The sequence below is a fragment of the Schistosoma haematobium genome, chromosome 1, assembly GCF_000699445.3.
Source record: "Schistosoma haematobium chromosome 1, whole genome shotgun sequence".
Lineage (NCBI taxonomy): Eukaryota > Metazoa > Platyhelminthes > Trematoda > Strigeidida > Schistosomatidae > Schistosoma > Schistosoma haematobium.
In genome coordinates this window covers 37076678-37093312 of record NC_067196.1, presented here as the reverse complement: position 1 = coordinate 37093312, position 16635 = coordinate 37076678, and the positions used below count along the sequence as shown (strand labels likewise).

The window sequence follows — 16635 nt, the reverse complement described above, 5'->3', positions numbered from 1 at the left end:
TTAACCTTGTTGGTTATCCACTTATCAACCCACTTTTTGTATGTGAGCGTGTATATGCATTGCTTATCACAATTCAGTAGCTTACTATTGTCAGACTATAAATTTTGAGTCACGCTTGATCAAGTTGGGTTGGCTTATACTCATTCTCTGCTCATCTTCCCCTTCTTGCGTTTTGTTCTGACTGTACGCTTGGACCAACAAGTGTACAAAATATAGGTATTAAAATTCGTTTTCGTATTCATATTATTTCATTCTGTTATTCTGTTACGTGAAATTAGTCGGTGGTGATGTACAAAAATAGCCGGGATCTGTATTTCGACATCACTCGTACAATCAACCGGAGTCACATACTGTACTACGTCATGAAATATTAATTTTAAACTCCTAGACCTTATTAGACGAATATAGTTGTCGTTAATCCACTTGACATCTTATTCTAGGTTGTAGGAGTTAGGTCTTGATCGTAGATCAGATTTTATTGATTTGGAAAAGTAATTTTTATATGCAAATGTGACAGTCTGTCTCCCTTGGTTCATTTCACAAGTCCACTTTTGACATAGGCATTATAGAGTCTATTATTTCATTCAGGTACTTGAAATCTTTAGATTCTAACTCTGTAATACGACCGAATGAAGTCTCAGTGTTGACAATTTTTGGACGAAAACCGCCCATGCTGTGCATTGCCAATGAGATATGATAGCTCTTTATACAGGCCTCGTTAGGTACTAGATAGTCAAACAGGAACATCTATGCTGGGTTTGAAAAGGCTTAAATTAAAGTCTTTCTATTAACTTCTAAAAAACGTTTCGATGTTATTGATAACAGTTCGATAGCTACAGGTGCTGAGTGCAACGATGATATGATAGTACAGCCTCCAAGTACAGGGTGATTCGATTTTTCTTGGAAATCGAGTTGTAAAATGTGATTGATAGGCGAACCCACCAATAATAAAGTGAAACGCCTACCACCGCATTAACTCTCTTTGACCTTGTGCGACTGTATCTCTTTATTAACCAATCGCAGTTTGATTTTCATTGTAAGACAATATTTGCTTTGTCGACTCATTTTTCCTATTCTCTGGCTACTGTTCGGTATGTTATTTGTCTCTGTTTTTCCCTGTATTAATAGACCGTACTGTTTGTTTGTACACTAACGATATTAATTTATGTTTTAGAAAAAGATAAAGTTTATTGAGCCAAATTGCTTACTTGTTCCGACATTGGCTAAACCAAGACTCTGTATTCGACAATCTAGGGATTAGCTTAGAGTTGAATCTGTAGGAAATTGCTTCTTACACGAGTAATTCCTCATGGCTTTTCGGAAACATTATGAAATATATTAAATGACTTTTACGCAAATAAAATAACTGAACCGATTCAGTTTTCAGTGTCAGACTCCTATTGTTGCACACTTGAAGCCTGACAGCAAGACACTTAGAATTTCTGGTGTTTATGAACTAGCACTTAACTCGTTTCTTGAATTAAATATATACGACGGCGGAAGGTGGGGCTATTCTCAACTGTTCTAGAGCATTGGTTTGAGAGATACATATCCGCAAATTCTTATAAATAAATTTCATCTTTTGACAACATTTACAACTTCGTCTAGTCTGTCTTAATATGACCTTACTCCATCTGATCTAAGTTGTCCTATAGACACATTTCAAGCGTTAATGAGTATTGTAGTCAGTAATCTTGAGGCTACTGAAATTTTCCAAGGTGATCTTATCATTCACTGTATTGCAACATAGCTCATCGTTAGAGACTTATTGTCTTATTGCACCGCTCATTTGAGAAGAATATTCCTGTAAAACCGAATAGATGTTCATTTTGTGTATCTAGTTTTGAATGTCTTGAATACTTGTTGACGAAAGTGGTTTTAAACCAGATATGAAGTGACTGATGCTCTATCTTCAAAAATCTTACAGAACTACGCTCACTAGTTCGTGCATTTCAATAATATTCCTGTTTCACTTTTTATGTTTTTTGCTATGCTATATCTTTATTTCAAACTTGGACACTCAACTCATATAGATGGGTTAAGGAACAAGATTCATGCTTACAACATCTACTAAAGGTTCCTAGAAGTTATGTTGTTCTTCGAACTTACCCCCTTGTGTGCATTCGGTATTTAGCACAACACAAGGATATCGCTGCGATTTTGGAGTAAGAAGGTTAACCAACAATCTGTGTTTTGTGCAAAAATGCTGTTGATAAAGACGAATATTCATAAACTCAGCAAGAAACATCAGCTGTATTTTAGGCTGTTTAAAGATTATAAATATTTATTCGGAAAGAAACTGGCTATTGTTATACATCACGAAGCTATAAATTTTATTCGAAATACTGAAAAATCCTTAGCACGTTTCACAGTTGCTATAGTTCACAAGTGGAGTATTGATTTAGGTGCCTATCACTACACGGTTCAACACAGGAGTACCAAACATATTCAACATGAGTCTAAGAATCATCCTTTGAGGTTAACTTCATGTACAGTTCTTTCTGAGGCTTGACAGAGGATCCATACAAACCATTACGGTCCATTTCTCGGTAAATGCTACGAACGTGTTGTGGCTCATTCATTTCCCGAGGGGCCTGAATTTTCTTTGACAACTTGATCAAGTTCTGACTTGACAATCCAAGCGATGAAGAGATTTTTAGCCGCTCTGGGTGTTCCTATGGTATTGGTAACTGATAATAGCTCTCGTTTCACTGCATACACAGTTACTACCTGGTTGAATGGGATAGGCTGCAGACATCTGGGAATGGTGGTGAAGAATCTTGGAAAATCTATGGTTCAAATTTTAGATATCTATGATTTGAATGCACACAGCAGACTTGTTGATCAAATACAATTCCAGGAACCAGTTGGGTCTGTTCCAATTTCGTTTATTAATTCTAATACAAATAAGTACATTCTAGATCATACAGAATATTTATCCAGTACACAGCTGAACAGACGCAGGCTGAACCTAAGAAGAAGACGCGCCATCGATTACAGAAATTGGGACTCCCATTTAAGCTGTATATGTTGTGGCATTTTTACTAACCGATGAACTCCTCTTTGTTGACGGTACAGGAATTCTAAATATATGTTCAATTGTGCTCTTCCAGTTCTGCTTCCCTTAAACTGTGCTGTTCCTGCAATTATTAGCGAATCGATTTGAATATTTACGACCATCATAAAACCATGATTTAAAAATCTTCAGATGAATCGTGTTACGAACAATGATGGTTCGTAAAGTGAAACAAAATGCAGGTGGCGCAAATACATAAAGGAAATGCTTTTTCGTTAAAATCGAGAATGCTATAAACGAAGTGCTAAGAAATGCCCATATTTTTTTCGTTTTTGTCATTAATTGTTTCTTATTCTCCCTTTATCATATCTCAACTTTCTGACCATTGAACAGAAGTCATGATTGACATTTGTTAGGTAGTTCGATGAATCCATCATGAAATTGGGAACAATTGTCTAAAAAAGCAGGGATGAAATAGCAAACTGCACATTGCTGACAACCATAAAAAGCCTGATCCTTAGAAATGTTTCTGCCCTGCAATCGTGGGTAGACTGAAACTATCTTTGTCACCACTAATGTCTACTGATCAGTAACCTTACCTTGCCCTTTACTGTGACATTACACATATTTAGGTGATACGAATTGTTTCAAAGAAGACGGCGGGAACACAAATGAAGTTGCTTTATGCATTAGCAGTGAACCTACAACTACTAAACATACACCAATTTTTTGTCGTCTAATTATCTAGACAGCAATCAGTTCTGAATTCTTTGGACTTAAAAGTATTTGACATTAACTAAGTGGTCATCAGAATACATGTACAAATCAAAATTTCAATAAGTTTAACTGCTTTAAATAACAAATATGGTTAAACTTTTAGTTGCGCATTGGCTCGTACCTAACAATAACCCCACGCTTTTCAGTTTTATACTCGTTTCAATCAATTCACTATTCTCAATAACATTGTCTAATAACACCCATTCACAAAGCAATGTGTAAAAACACCTGCTCATAGAGACCTGCAGATGGCTGAAATATTTTGACAAACTGTTTTAAAAATGAGCCTAACCAGTACAAGGTGAATATACGTAAAACGTTTAGCTGCCGTAGCATTTGACTCTCTATTTTAATGGATGGCATGCTATTGAACAAAGCGATCATTATCAGCACGATTTTAAAATTATGGTACCGTACCTAAAATTGCACACTAGTTCAACGGCACATCAATGTCTATAAAGTTCCCCTATATATCCTCGGAATCATAAGATCTTGTCGAAACTAAAATTATCAGTATCAGAGACGAGTGTTTACAAAACTATTAATTTCAAGATTTCCCACCACCTAACCGCTAAGTCCGTTGTCTTATCATCACAACAACATCATCGACGACTTGATGTTAAGCGTACCTATTCCTTTGAACAGCAAATTGATCGTCCCTTGCATGTCCGGATATGATCAAATAGATTGTCCCTTCCTACTATCATCTCGTTCCTAATTAGTTTGAGACTATCTGCAGCTAGTACTCTTCAGTTTTGTTTTCTATTTGCATGGATTTCCCTGTTTTTTTTAAATCTCGTTCTACCTAACGCTAAGATCGTGATTAACATTTGATTGCATTATTTATCTGAAACAGTGAATTTGTTGAGGCGATCCAAAATCGACACTTTTAAGGCATCCAATCCATGTTTCACTTGAATATATATTAGAGCACTTAGCTACTTACACCAAACTTTTCTGTTTTGTTGTCTTTTTGGGTCATCACGTGTCGCTATTATAGCAGTTGACGTCTTGGAGAAAGCATGGGGACATTTATTTCGTATTCAGACCGATAGTCTATCCTTATTACATTTATACAGGAGTGCTAAGAGGTTTTACATGTTAAACAAAAAGTAGTAAAGAGGTGTTTTGCCTGGGCTGAAAATGTTTTTTAAGTCCATTAATTTCACATTTTAAAGGAAGTTTTGTGGCCATTTGACTTAAGATTTCCATCTCAAATATCATTTGAACAGATTTCGTTAGTCTATATTATATTGAGCTTGAACATGTTTGGCTGGCAGACATCTTGGTGTGAAAGTTAACTGATTAATTCCGACTTTAAAACTATTAGTCACTAAATCAACAAGGAAGTCTTTGTAAATAACTGACTGTTACGAAATTTTTTTGGAAACCCTTAACTAATTTTGTGATAATGTTAAAGGTCAGAGGTGCACTTGAAACGCAAACCACTCACCTGAACTGCAGAAGCGACAGTTAATTTGGTTATCATGGTTGCAAAACGATTAGCACAAAACATTCGGTATTCCGAAGTCGAGATTCTCATAAATCTGAGATTATCCACCCTGTAAACAACCACGTCCCATAACGCGCCCACTCAACGAAAAATTTTAGTGGGAGCGTCGGACGCTAAATGTCATGAAAAAATACAGCCAATGTCTTACTTAGTCAAGCAAATAATTTTGTTCACTTCACATAACTTTCAAAGCAATCATAGGATGTTTTTATGAACGTCACTTGAAGTTTGTAATGTTGTGCAATACGTTTACTTAAAATAGATTACTCCTTCTGTGAGTTTGAGTGGTAGCAGTAAAAGAGCAAATAATTTAAAACAAATGGCGACAGAAAGACTAAGTACAATAAATAATGTTTTTCAAAATGTACACTACATAATATCTGTCTGATCTTTCCTCTTGAGAATCATATCAGAATCGGCTTCAAAAAGCACCTGCTAGAATACATTTACAAGATTTGGAGATGAAGCTTGAGGATAGGCGTTTGTAACGAAATATATATATGTCAGTGTATTACATTGATGTTTATAAAGAAACAGTCAGCAATGTCTAGCCGGTTTTCGGACACTTTCACGCCCAGTCATTTATCAAGATCAAACTCATGAATGAAGATCATCTCGAAGTAATCAGGAATGGTTTCTGCTTTGTTCTGATCTTTCGGTATCACTCGTGATGCACTTCTTCCTAAAATTTAAATAGTAATCAACGTGTGGCTTCTTGTTCTGTTTCACAGACCACAGTAACAATGTGCATTTACAAGACGACCTCATAAAGATCTCCTACTGCGGATGAATGGTACATTGTAAGACAAAAATAATCCATATGAGTGAGCATGAGGTTAAATTTCAAAGAGTGAGATGTGTGATGTGTTGGCCTATAACTAAGCGCCTGCGGTTTCCCGCACTTCATTGCTAAACAATCCTTCTGACAATTTTATCTCTAATGGTTGCATCGAAGTTGCCCTTTTTAAGATTTCTGCAGCTTCTCCACCGGTAATGGAGTTCATAGCATTAAATATTTCTGTTATTTTGTGAGGCATAATCGTAAATATGCAAAATCTAGCTGTTACGAATTTCATAATATCTACTTTTATGAGGTTTCCAGCGAAGTTTAATTTTTACATTTACCATACAAATTAAGAGACAAATTCTTGATGCATAATGGTGAGAATAATGATCCTAATGGTAGAGTGCACAATCATATAATAAAAAGAAGAGATCAAAAAGACAAATGGCAGAGTAGGCACGGTATATATTGCAGTGAAAGTCAGTTACATGTGTTGAGAAAATTAAGGTGTGTGAACCTACTTGTTTCTTCTGATCAGATGGAAGTTTTTCGATTTTATTAGGCGCAACAGACTAATCATATAACAACAAATGGACAAAGAATCGTACGAATTTGGGGGGCGTTAAAAGAATGAAAGCTGTCTGAGTTTACGTGAGCCTCCAAAATGTAATAAAGGATATACTAAGGTTTTACAACCGGACATTTCAAGTCCTATCCATTTTATTCTAATTTACATCATATTCAGTTTATGGATGAGCCTTTTAGTTCGAACCTAAGGGTCTACATAAGCTTGTAACGGGATTTTTCAGTAGTAAAATAAAGCAACAAGAGCAGAAGAATTGGTTCTCTTAGGTAAGTAGTGCCAACATCAGTGATCAATTACGTCACCATCAAAGACCCTTAGAAAGCTGAATCTTTTTCTGAACAGACAAAGGTGATTTGAAATCATTTCGTCACCATAGTATTTGATGGTTAGAAACACTGTAACAGCTTAGGTTGGTTGGTTAAGAGTTGACCCCAAACAACCAAGCATATGTCAAAACAGTATTGTTCAAGTATTCATTCACTTCCTTATTTTGTATAAGCGTTATATTCCCTATTATCTTATATTGAATGTTGAAAGCCTTTGTTTGTCTGAACAGATAATCCCATGCTCCACTGTCACCGCGCTAAGATCGAAATAAAGACCTATTCACTACTTGTCTGGTTTCTTCTATCAATAGCACGAGGGTTACTTCAAGGCACGAAAACACCACTCTCTCGTTTTGCCATCTTAGACCCTTACGGTTTCAGTGTATATTGGTAGTGCATTAACTTCAGCTCAATGTTGAATACCTTGTTGGAATACGTTATTACTACAAGTGTCATTTAAACATAAAAATTAGGCGGCTAGAGTTTCTGTATTGAGGGTTATGCATAGATTTGGTGAATCACACTGCAATTATGTTGACAAATGTCACGATTTATGAGATACTGATCAAATTATTTGCCGTTCAGAGGCCGCATAGATGGGCAGCTAATCAAAGACCATGAAAGAAAAAAGCTTAAGATTTAAATTCCACAGGTGAAGACATAGGTCCATAAGAAGTGCTAATAAATTTGAGACATCAGAAGGAACTAATAGTTGTTCAAGGCAGTTTCAGCTTCTCGTAATCGACTACATTTAGGCACCATTCAAATACTGCTTGGATTTTCTGTCTACTTGAAATAAAAATTAGAAAAAAGATGTGCCTTTCACAGTTTCAAAGGTTATAAACATTCCAAATGCCATAAAGCTATGGTAATTCACACTTGCCGTGGTTAAATGGTAACTACTACGTTTCACTCCGGATAGATGGTGTAAATCACCAGCGCAGATGATCTGTGTCGAATGATTGGAGGCCTAATCGTCTTAGACGGGAATGGTGTGACAAACCAGCTTACGTCGTAGTCACATCTCACGGTCAGCGCCTTATATGGAATGCCCCATCGACGTATAAAGGTACTATAGATGCATTGAAAACTGTACAACACAAAGGACGTTATTACAGAAATACATTGGTTTAAGCAGATACAAGCGAAAGTAAGACCACCAACGCATGGCCCAGTCCATGGCGTACGATCAAATGATGTGAGTTGGTCGTCCTCGACCTTGACAGTGATAGACGATCGGTTCGATATTCAGTGACCCAAATGCCTGGTGATTTGGTTAAGGCTTGGTGACATTTCACTGGCCCTACAATGGAGTATCAAAGTCGTCTATAATCTCAATAGGTAATCACGACAGTGTTTTACGAAAAGCCTCTGATGTGAGTCTTCATCAAAACCCCTCTTGAAGTGGAAGAAAAGAACTAAAACGAGGGAATTGTTGTAACGTTGTTTGTTTGTGCCATTCCGGTAATCAGGTAGACATGTATCTCATAGCTAAGCCGTATAGTTATTCGTTCTTTACAAAATTTGATTGTTCGATTTCGCAACAGTTATACTCGTCTCCAGTTATTCTGTTAAACATCGAGGAGTAATTATAGGCTTCATACCATGACTATCTACGTGACTGTCTTCCTTACACGTATTGCCTGTGTACTGCAAAATATTTCTGTCATCATAACTGAAGACGAAGTGTCACTGAGTCTATGAGTCTAGGTAACATCTGTTCAAGACAGTATATAATAGCCTTTAGATGTCCTAGGTTTTCAGTAGGCGTAGGGTAAAGCTTTTTTCAAAATAGTGTCAGTGTTGTAATATTAAGCGCTGATTAGTTTATCGGCAGTATTTTCCGCAAGATGTACAGATCAATGCTTTTCATTTTGACTAAAAAAGTCAAAAACCAAGCCGAACTTCATTATCACAAACATCTTTCTGATATGGTAATGAAATCATGAGATCTTAACCAGATTAAATCTTTTGGGCCCCACCATTTTTTCTAGCTTCTTGATAGCCCTTGTGTTACTAACATTTAGTTCAGCGAAATACTTGCCCTTTCATCCGAAATTTGTGCTACCATATTGTACTGACGAACAATGAAAGCCCTATCTACAAACCATACAACTGGGATCACACTACCGCCAAAATACTTCGTAGTAGCACTCAGAGTGCTTTAGAAATCGTTTCATAAAGTCTTAGGTGCATGGTTCTTCAGAAAGACTACGTATTTTAATGTCATGTATATTCAGTGCCAGACAACGCCTTTGTTTGTGACATCTTGTTACTGAATGATCCTAAATCTAGTCAGACGAGAAGTCAGAAATGGTGAAGTTTAAGGATATATTTTTAGGATAGTCGATTTGTTAAGAATTATATGAGCTAAGCTTACTGGAGAAAGACGAGTAACACGACATCCCTAGTGGTTATCTGGTGGATATTTTCGACACAGCCTCTTCCACCAGGGCAATCGCATGTGCGGCCAAAAAGTTTTAGATTCAGCCAGCTTAGGTGAGGTTTTCAATAGTAGATTCTTCTTGTAAGTCACTGATGTAGATGATCTGTGTCGAATGACTGGAAGCCTACTCGATTAAGTCGGGGACATTGTGAACAACCAGCCAACGTCAAAGTCACCCTTTCGACGTAATCAGTTACTGTGGCTACTTTGATGACCGTGCAACGCAAACGACGTTATTACCTAGATATATTAGTAAGAGTAAGTACAAGGAACTGAGTTCATCCAACACCTCATAAACCAGCACATGACGTGCGACTAATTGATGCCCGTTGGTTTCCCTTGATCTTGATGAGGATCAATGAAGTGTTCGATGGTCAGTGACTCGACTGCCGGATGATTTGTTTAGAGCTCAGCGACATTTAACTACAACAGTCCGTCACCAGATTCAACGGCCGTTTGAATCGGTAATCACGCGCTCGAGGTTGCCAAACGATGAAAAAGAATCCTCCGTGAATTGCTGAGTTGTAAGACAAATGTCGAGTAAGATGCTTCAGCTGATCTAGAAATAGCGAGTAATAATAAATCTGGGAATGTTGGATTCTTTGATGCTTAAATGTATGGCTTACAAGTTGGCTTAATGTTAAGCAATTAAGCATGAGGAAGATAAAAGAATCATACGACGTTAAAGTTTTACCAAGCAGTATTAAAATACATTGTGCTGACAAGTGATTGAGTTACTCAGATAAGCCATTTTCAGTTTACCTCAAGAGTAACGACACTAAGGTGGCATGACAAGTGCATTATAAATTGACGTCGGTGTCAGCTCTGTCAATGACTTAAGGTAGAAAGTCAGTGAACGTCGTTGACAGTTTGTTGTTCATAAGTGTCAAATTCTGGTTATATATATTTAGCGGATTAACTGAAGGTACTGAAACATAACCGAAAAAAGTGGTGATTTCGTCGCACGAAGTTATTGATCACTTACTAGTCAAATTTCTAAAACTTGGTGGTTGCTTTTACAATTAGTTAGAGTCGCAGACTAAAGATTGAAAGTGAAAGAGGCAAAATAAGGTTGTCTCTATGGGATGGCAAACGTCGAATCCCGTATATTGCTTCAATAACTGAACCGATAAATATCCAAGGGAACATAAGAAACGAAGTGTCATTCTGAACACATCTCAGTGGTATTGGTGTGAAACTCTGTCAGCGCTGGGATAGAGGCCACAATGTCGATTCTAGTTTGCGAGTTTCGATTATCTACGTAAACCTATGGTTCGCGTGAATGATTTTGTCGCCATATCACAAATTGAACCAGACAAGTTGTAAGTTCGGTGTGTAAATGTCAGACTGATATCACTTGCCGATTTCCCATCTGATACCAGACCACTGTTGTTCATGCCAGTAGTTTCATTGACGATTAGATAAAAGGTAGAAATACTAATAGAAACAAAGGTTGAAAACTACTGCATATTAAAATGATAATCAGACAGGAGGGTTGTGCTTCACTGACGATCATAAAATGGGTATAAACTAGGTATTTCGCAGTCAGTGATAATATATATAGAGGAGAAATCTAAGAGAGGAAGCTTTAATAAGAATAATCTTATGATTAAGTTTAACTCTTCACACCATCAAAACTAGTCTAAACTTACAAGGGTTTCGACCTTCAAATTTGTCTAGAATAACCCCAAAATCTTAGACTGAAGATTTGCGTTTATTTTCCATTGTTATTGTATACTATCTGCCTGACCTTGAAGGTTGTTCACGGCCTCGAGTCTATGTGGTTTTTTAGTTCGTCACAGTTTTCATTCTAGTTTACGTTCATCTCGGTGCATTGCTGATAATTCCCGCTTGTTTTTGTCCCAGCAACTGTCCTGTTTTATGGTCCTTATTCATAGCTGATCCCTATTTCGTGCCGTTTCATGCAGACATTTTTTCAGCTATACCCAAGCAACAAATAACGAGGAATAAAGAGGAGATAAAGCGGACGAAAGTGTACACATAGTGCACAATTGTGCATTACAGACACCGAAGTAACTTAATATTTACCCTATGTAACAATACAGATAACGCTTACATAGTTCATTCTAAAATCTGAATACTGGACGTAATACTATGCCTCGAAATTACGAGTTTTCTGATTGTCTATACAATCCTACTTTACCTTGCATCTATTACCCGACATTCTTTAAGGTTTGATATCTTCATCTTACTTACTTTTAAAGTTATCTAAGTGCAATTCAACTCTGACTAATGCTTTAAGAGCAGCATTTGTACAGGTAGTAGAATTGGCATAAAAATCATTTTTTTACTGGTTCACAAAACTACGAACCAGTGACCTTGTAGGTGGAGAATCAGTATCCAGGGTTTAGCGAACAGTTTATCATTCGCTTGTTACAGCGTCTTGGAGTTAATGATGATATAAATCTGCCAGAGACATACCCGGGAATCGCTGGTGTACACACCCAACGTCAGTTCTTATTTTTCAAGTTTTTTAAATGTATTTAGTATGTTTAGGCATGGAGAATCAAATGATTGATCGGATCGAGATTTCTGCTAACAATTTGAAGTTGTGTTTAAGTAAAATACCTGACGAGATATCTAGTAGTAACGGCTTTACCAACCTTATAAGGTACTTCATTTCCCTTACTAATTTTCAGAGAGATTACAGAGATAACAGATAAATTTTTGGAATCGTTGTGCAGTCACGATAAACAGATTTTGCAACAAAGATCGCTGTACAACCTTAGGTTTGAGTTTATTCAATCATGCAAACAATTCAGCGAAACCTTGAAAGCATATAGCCGTGATAAAAAGTAAGTGATCGGGTCATGTTTTTGTCATGCTTTATTTTGGACGGGTGGGGTTTACGAAACCATTATATAACGGGGATACTCGTGCACTGCTATTCGATTTATTTTTTAACCAGATTGTGAATGGAAGCTCTCCATGATTCAACACTATCAGTCGTACAATTGGATAATTTCGCGTGCAAAATCAAAAGTAATGCAAATATTTGACTTCATAGCAAAGTAGAAGGAGTTTACGTAAGCTTATAGTCATGTTATTCCAACGCTCCAGCTACCAATTCTGTCACAAAAAATTCGACTACAAAATCTACAGTGGTTTGCGTAGTCATACTTTTACTTTAATAATTTAATCCATATAAAATTAAGTACGGCTAACTAGTAAATCTAAAATTCATCACTCAAAACTTTGTTGGTGTGATGATCCCAGCAGTAAACTCCCTTAGCTCGTAATTCATGTTTCAGATCGCTAGTTAGAAAAGAGTTTTACCTAATATCGATGTTAATCTGGTAGCTGTATATCACATGAAGCGAAATATCGTGTTAAATAATTTGTACTTATAATAACTTGGGCACTAATTTCCCTACCTATAAACACTAGGTAAAGTAAAATGACTTATTAAACTTATTTTCTAAATATTAAAAAAATAAGACCTGAATGTGCCTGTAATTTGAAAACTATTAGCTAATCCCATAATGTAATCAAGCAGATACATTTCGCTGCACCAATTTTACGGTTTGAAACACAGCCTTGAAAGGTTAGCTCTCTTGTTAACCCTTACGCCTACAAATCGTTTTGCTACTGTTTCTTCTCTTTTGTTTTGTCAAGTTGTGACAAATATCGCTTATGTACAGTGAGTAGCTCCATAAATCAAAGTCAGTCAACTATGATTTGTATTTTGCATTTCCCAGGTCTACAGAAACTGCTATCATAACTGCACGACTAGCTAGTAAAACTGGTTGACTAAAATTGGTGGCTTATTTGATAATCTGCGCATGTAATTGACCTCTGAGTCCCTATCAGATACGTATCAAAGAACAGAGCCCCTGGATGATATCGAATTCTTACAAAATAAATAATACAACTATTCATACTCAGTCAAATAACATCACTGAACTATTTATTAGATAAATGATGAGAAATGTAGGTTATAAAACACATCTGACTGTTTTCAAAAGTTCCCGTAATTTCGAAGATGGTTTTACTTTTAAGAACTACTATCCCATCAAGCTGCTAGACAATTAGAGACATTTGTCTTTACCGAATTTCTATTTTCTTAGAAAGTTAATTACTTTACAAAATCTTCCTTTACAAATCTGACCAACACTTATCTCTCTGGAAATAATATCAGCCACACTTCGAAAGAAACAGATGAGACGACTTAACTTTGATAATAAAAACCCTAAACTTACCGAGATGGAATCACTGGTTTTATCAGTCTAGAAATAGGCTTTTCATTGGAAGTCTGAAACTACGTATTTGAATGAAGAGAAGAATGCATGGTGAATAATAGGGAATGGAAAATACATTTTTACCCCTTAAAATCTACTAAATGCGTAATAGTATTCTGTTGTCTGTGATCAGAAGTACTAGGAAACAGTACTGGGTGTACAGTAAAACGAAAAGCCGTTGAGATTCACGTAGGGAAGCGAATTTAATCTTTATTTATATCAACAGATATTGAAGTACTGACAAAAAAGTTTTCGCATAAATTACTCAACTGATTGGTACACTAGTAAGAATGTAAAGGGTCGAAACGTTTGTGGGTATGAATAATTAAAACAAATGGATCTAATTTACTTGGGTATAACAATACGCTCAGCTTTTATAGTGGCATTGCATATTTCGTTAGTTTTGTCCCTTATTACAATCAGAAATATACGATCATTTTGTTGGCAACTTATTTGTTAGATTTTGTTTTGCTATAAGTAATGAGTAGTTATTTTGTTTGAAATTCTTTATCTAATGTATTGCGTTTGAACTGTCGTTTTCTTATCAGCCAAACCTCAGTTATCTCTCGAGCAAATCAACTAGTTCTGTGCACAAACACCATTCTTGATGCTCTTCGTTGTGATAAATGACAGTGTGATGACCAACCCGGTTTCAGCCTAGTTGAACACTTCAGAAATGTAAGGAGTCTCAGACGGTTTTCAAAGCTATCTGAAGTTTTACTTCAAATTTCAAAACAACGTAAAAGCGGGTTGGTCAAGAAACCAATATTTAAAATAACGCAAAATATATTCTCTGTATTTTTATCTCTTTCTAAACCGATTTTTCGATTTTTTATTATTGCTGTCCCTCTATTATTTTTGTGGTTTGTAATTTTCCCGAATGGGATAATTTCGTTTTATGATTCTCTCTCACTTCTGTTTGCACACGAGGAATGGAGGTAAAATCTTTGGTCATGGTCAAGATAATTAAATATAATGCATTTTGTTTGAAACGTAATAATACATTACCTAGTGGTTGTTGTGTCTCCATAGTTTTGGTAAATGCTTCATGCGCTTTCAACCTGTTTATATTAGTAACCTGAATTAAAGCCCCTACTAAGTTTTTGTGGTTTATGAAACTTCAAAGTCATTCATTGCACTCTATAACTTTCCACTTGTTCTTTTAAATTAAAATATCAACAATATTGGAAGGAGAGTTATTCATTTTTATTTTTAATAATAAGTGCAGAATTACTGACTGACTCAAGATGTTAATCATACACCATAAAATTCGACCGTATTTAACTATTTTAGTTATTGGGAATTTCAATATGATATTCGACCATATTCTGACCATTTCAATTATTGATTATTTCAATATAATATTTGGGTGTATTTTGACAATATCTGTTATGTATTCATTCAGTATGATATTCATGTAAGTACTAGTTCTCTTAATATAATGTCATTAATTCTTTGATAGTATCATTTCCTCTAAATGTACTAATGTCTTTGAATACCAATTGACAACTAAAGTGTTTGGCAATAGAAAATTTCTCCTCAAGATGTACCTTTAAGTAATTTTTGTGTTCCTTGGAAAGTTGTCCTGTTCATAGGTGACTTATTTAGTGGTGGTTGTTTTCAGTCATTAAAATAAAGTCCAAGGTTTAAGGTAATAGAACTTGTGAATAGCAAATGTTATTAATAATCATTTGATTTTCCAATGTTTATGATTTTAAATATAGTTGTGAATTCTTACGGGTCTTTCTCGTACCTAGATACTTTATTATGAAGTCAAATTGTTCGAAATTTATAGTTCTTTTGGATAGCTGACCAGATGCAAAGTCTTGAACACCTTCGTTGACTATACACAAACGTTATGAGTCGTAATTACATTAAAAGTTTTATTTCTATTACACAAAACCACTACTTATTTTTTCGCATGGTTCTGTAGAATTTATTGCTTGTTTAAACTCGCACCACAATTTGTATTCTTATTAGGACAGGTAAATTACACGGGTGCGTGTAGTAAATAGAGCATCAGTCAATCATCTATCAGTCCCATATATGCACTGGCCTAAGTTGCCACACCTCATTAGTACAAAAAGATGAACACCAAATTCATAGAAGTAGTTACTTCAACGGTAGTAATATATAAGAAGAGATTGCATATAGGGATATGATACAGGAAGAAAAAATTAGTTCGTAGAAAAAAGGTATAAAGCAATTTTAATCTCTTAGTTTAAGGGAAGATAGAGAGTGTATACACCGACGCCATTGTGATCGATTCTCAGCCATGTCATCAAGAGTCTCCAACCATTGGTTACGACAGTCACGCGGACTCCAACTAAATAGTCTGCATCTACCAACATGGCTCAGACTAGAAGTTAGTGACTTCAAGCACTGATGCCATGTTTTGGTTTGGCCGCCCCTAACTTTCTTCCAACCATCCCGAACACCCGTTAGCATTGCACGTCGTGGTAGTCGGTGTTCGGGCATACGTAACACGTGGCCCAACCATCTCAGTCGATGAAGATTAACAACCTCATCAACTGATTTACCATCATTCCTTAATGCCCTGCGTCTAACCTCACTATCACTTACCCGATGATCGCAGCAGATGCGAGCAATATTTCTAAGACGTCTGTGACCAAAAACGTGTATCCTCTACCCTCAATGGCCACGTTTCACAGCTGTAATAGAGTATATTCCAACTAAGATAATAATTGACTAAAAGCAAGACTAATTTTCGAAAAATGCTACGGCTTAACAATGAAAACATTCAAACGCACTAAATGAGAGCCATAGTGACTAAACTGTGAGTCATTAGATTATTGTTCTTACTTACTGACTCCTATTACCCCTCATGGAGGAGCATAGGCCGCCCACCAGCACTCTCCATCCAACCTTCACCTGGGCAGTCCTTTCCAGTTGTGTGCAGCTGCTATT

The 16635-nt window shown here is 36.2% G+C and overlaps 1 protein-coding gene across 2 annotated transcripts; it reads left to right on the top strand.

Annotated features, from left to right (window-relative positions):
* The first annotated feature begins 11148 nt into the window (after nucleotides 1-11148).
* On the top strand, nucleotides 11149-16133 carry PDCD10_1 (Programmed cell death protein 10). 2 transcript variants are annotated; one of them, XM_051208320.1, is made up of 7 exons: nucleotides 11149-11481; nucleotides 11515-11641; nucleotides 11674-11727; nucleotides 11795-11918; nucleotides 11966-12080; nucleotides 12109-12264; nucleotides 14256-16133. In XM_051208320.1, the coding sequence occupies exons 2-7, from the start codon at nucleotides 11564-11566 to the stop codon at nucleotides 14335-14337; spliced, it is 609 nt and encodes a 202-aa protein (XP_051073924.1). In that variant the 5' UTR covers nucleotides 11149-11481; nucleotides 11515-11563; the 3' UTR covers nucleotides 14338-16133. The 2 variants fall into 2 exon arrangements, with proteins under 2 accessions (XP_051073924.1, XP_051073923.1); XM_051208319.1 differs by having other exon boundaries at nucleotides 11957-12080.
* The last annotated feature ends 502 nt before the right edge of the window (nucleotides 16134-16635 follow it).

Bases quoted from the DNA above. Each gene is read 5' to 3' on its own strand.
- PDCD10_1 (XM_051208319.1), top strand. From the start codon at position 11,564: ATGCCTCGAAATTACGAGTTTTCTGATTGTCTATACAATCCTACTTTA. The intron at 11,642-11,673 runs GTTTGATATCTT...TTACTTTTAAAG, and splicing joins ATTACCCGACATTCTTTAAG to TTATCTAAGTGCAATTCAAC. The intron at 11,728-11,794 runs GTAGTAGAATTG...GTGACCTTGTAG, and splicing joins TAAGAGCAGCATTTGTACAG to GTGGAGAATCAGTATCCAGG.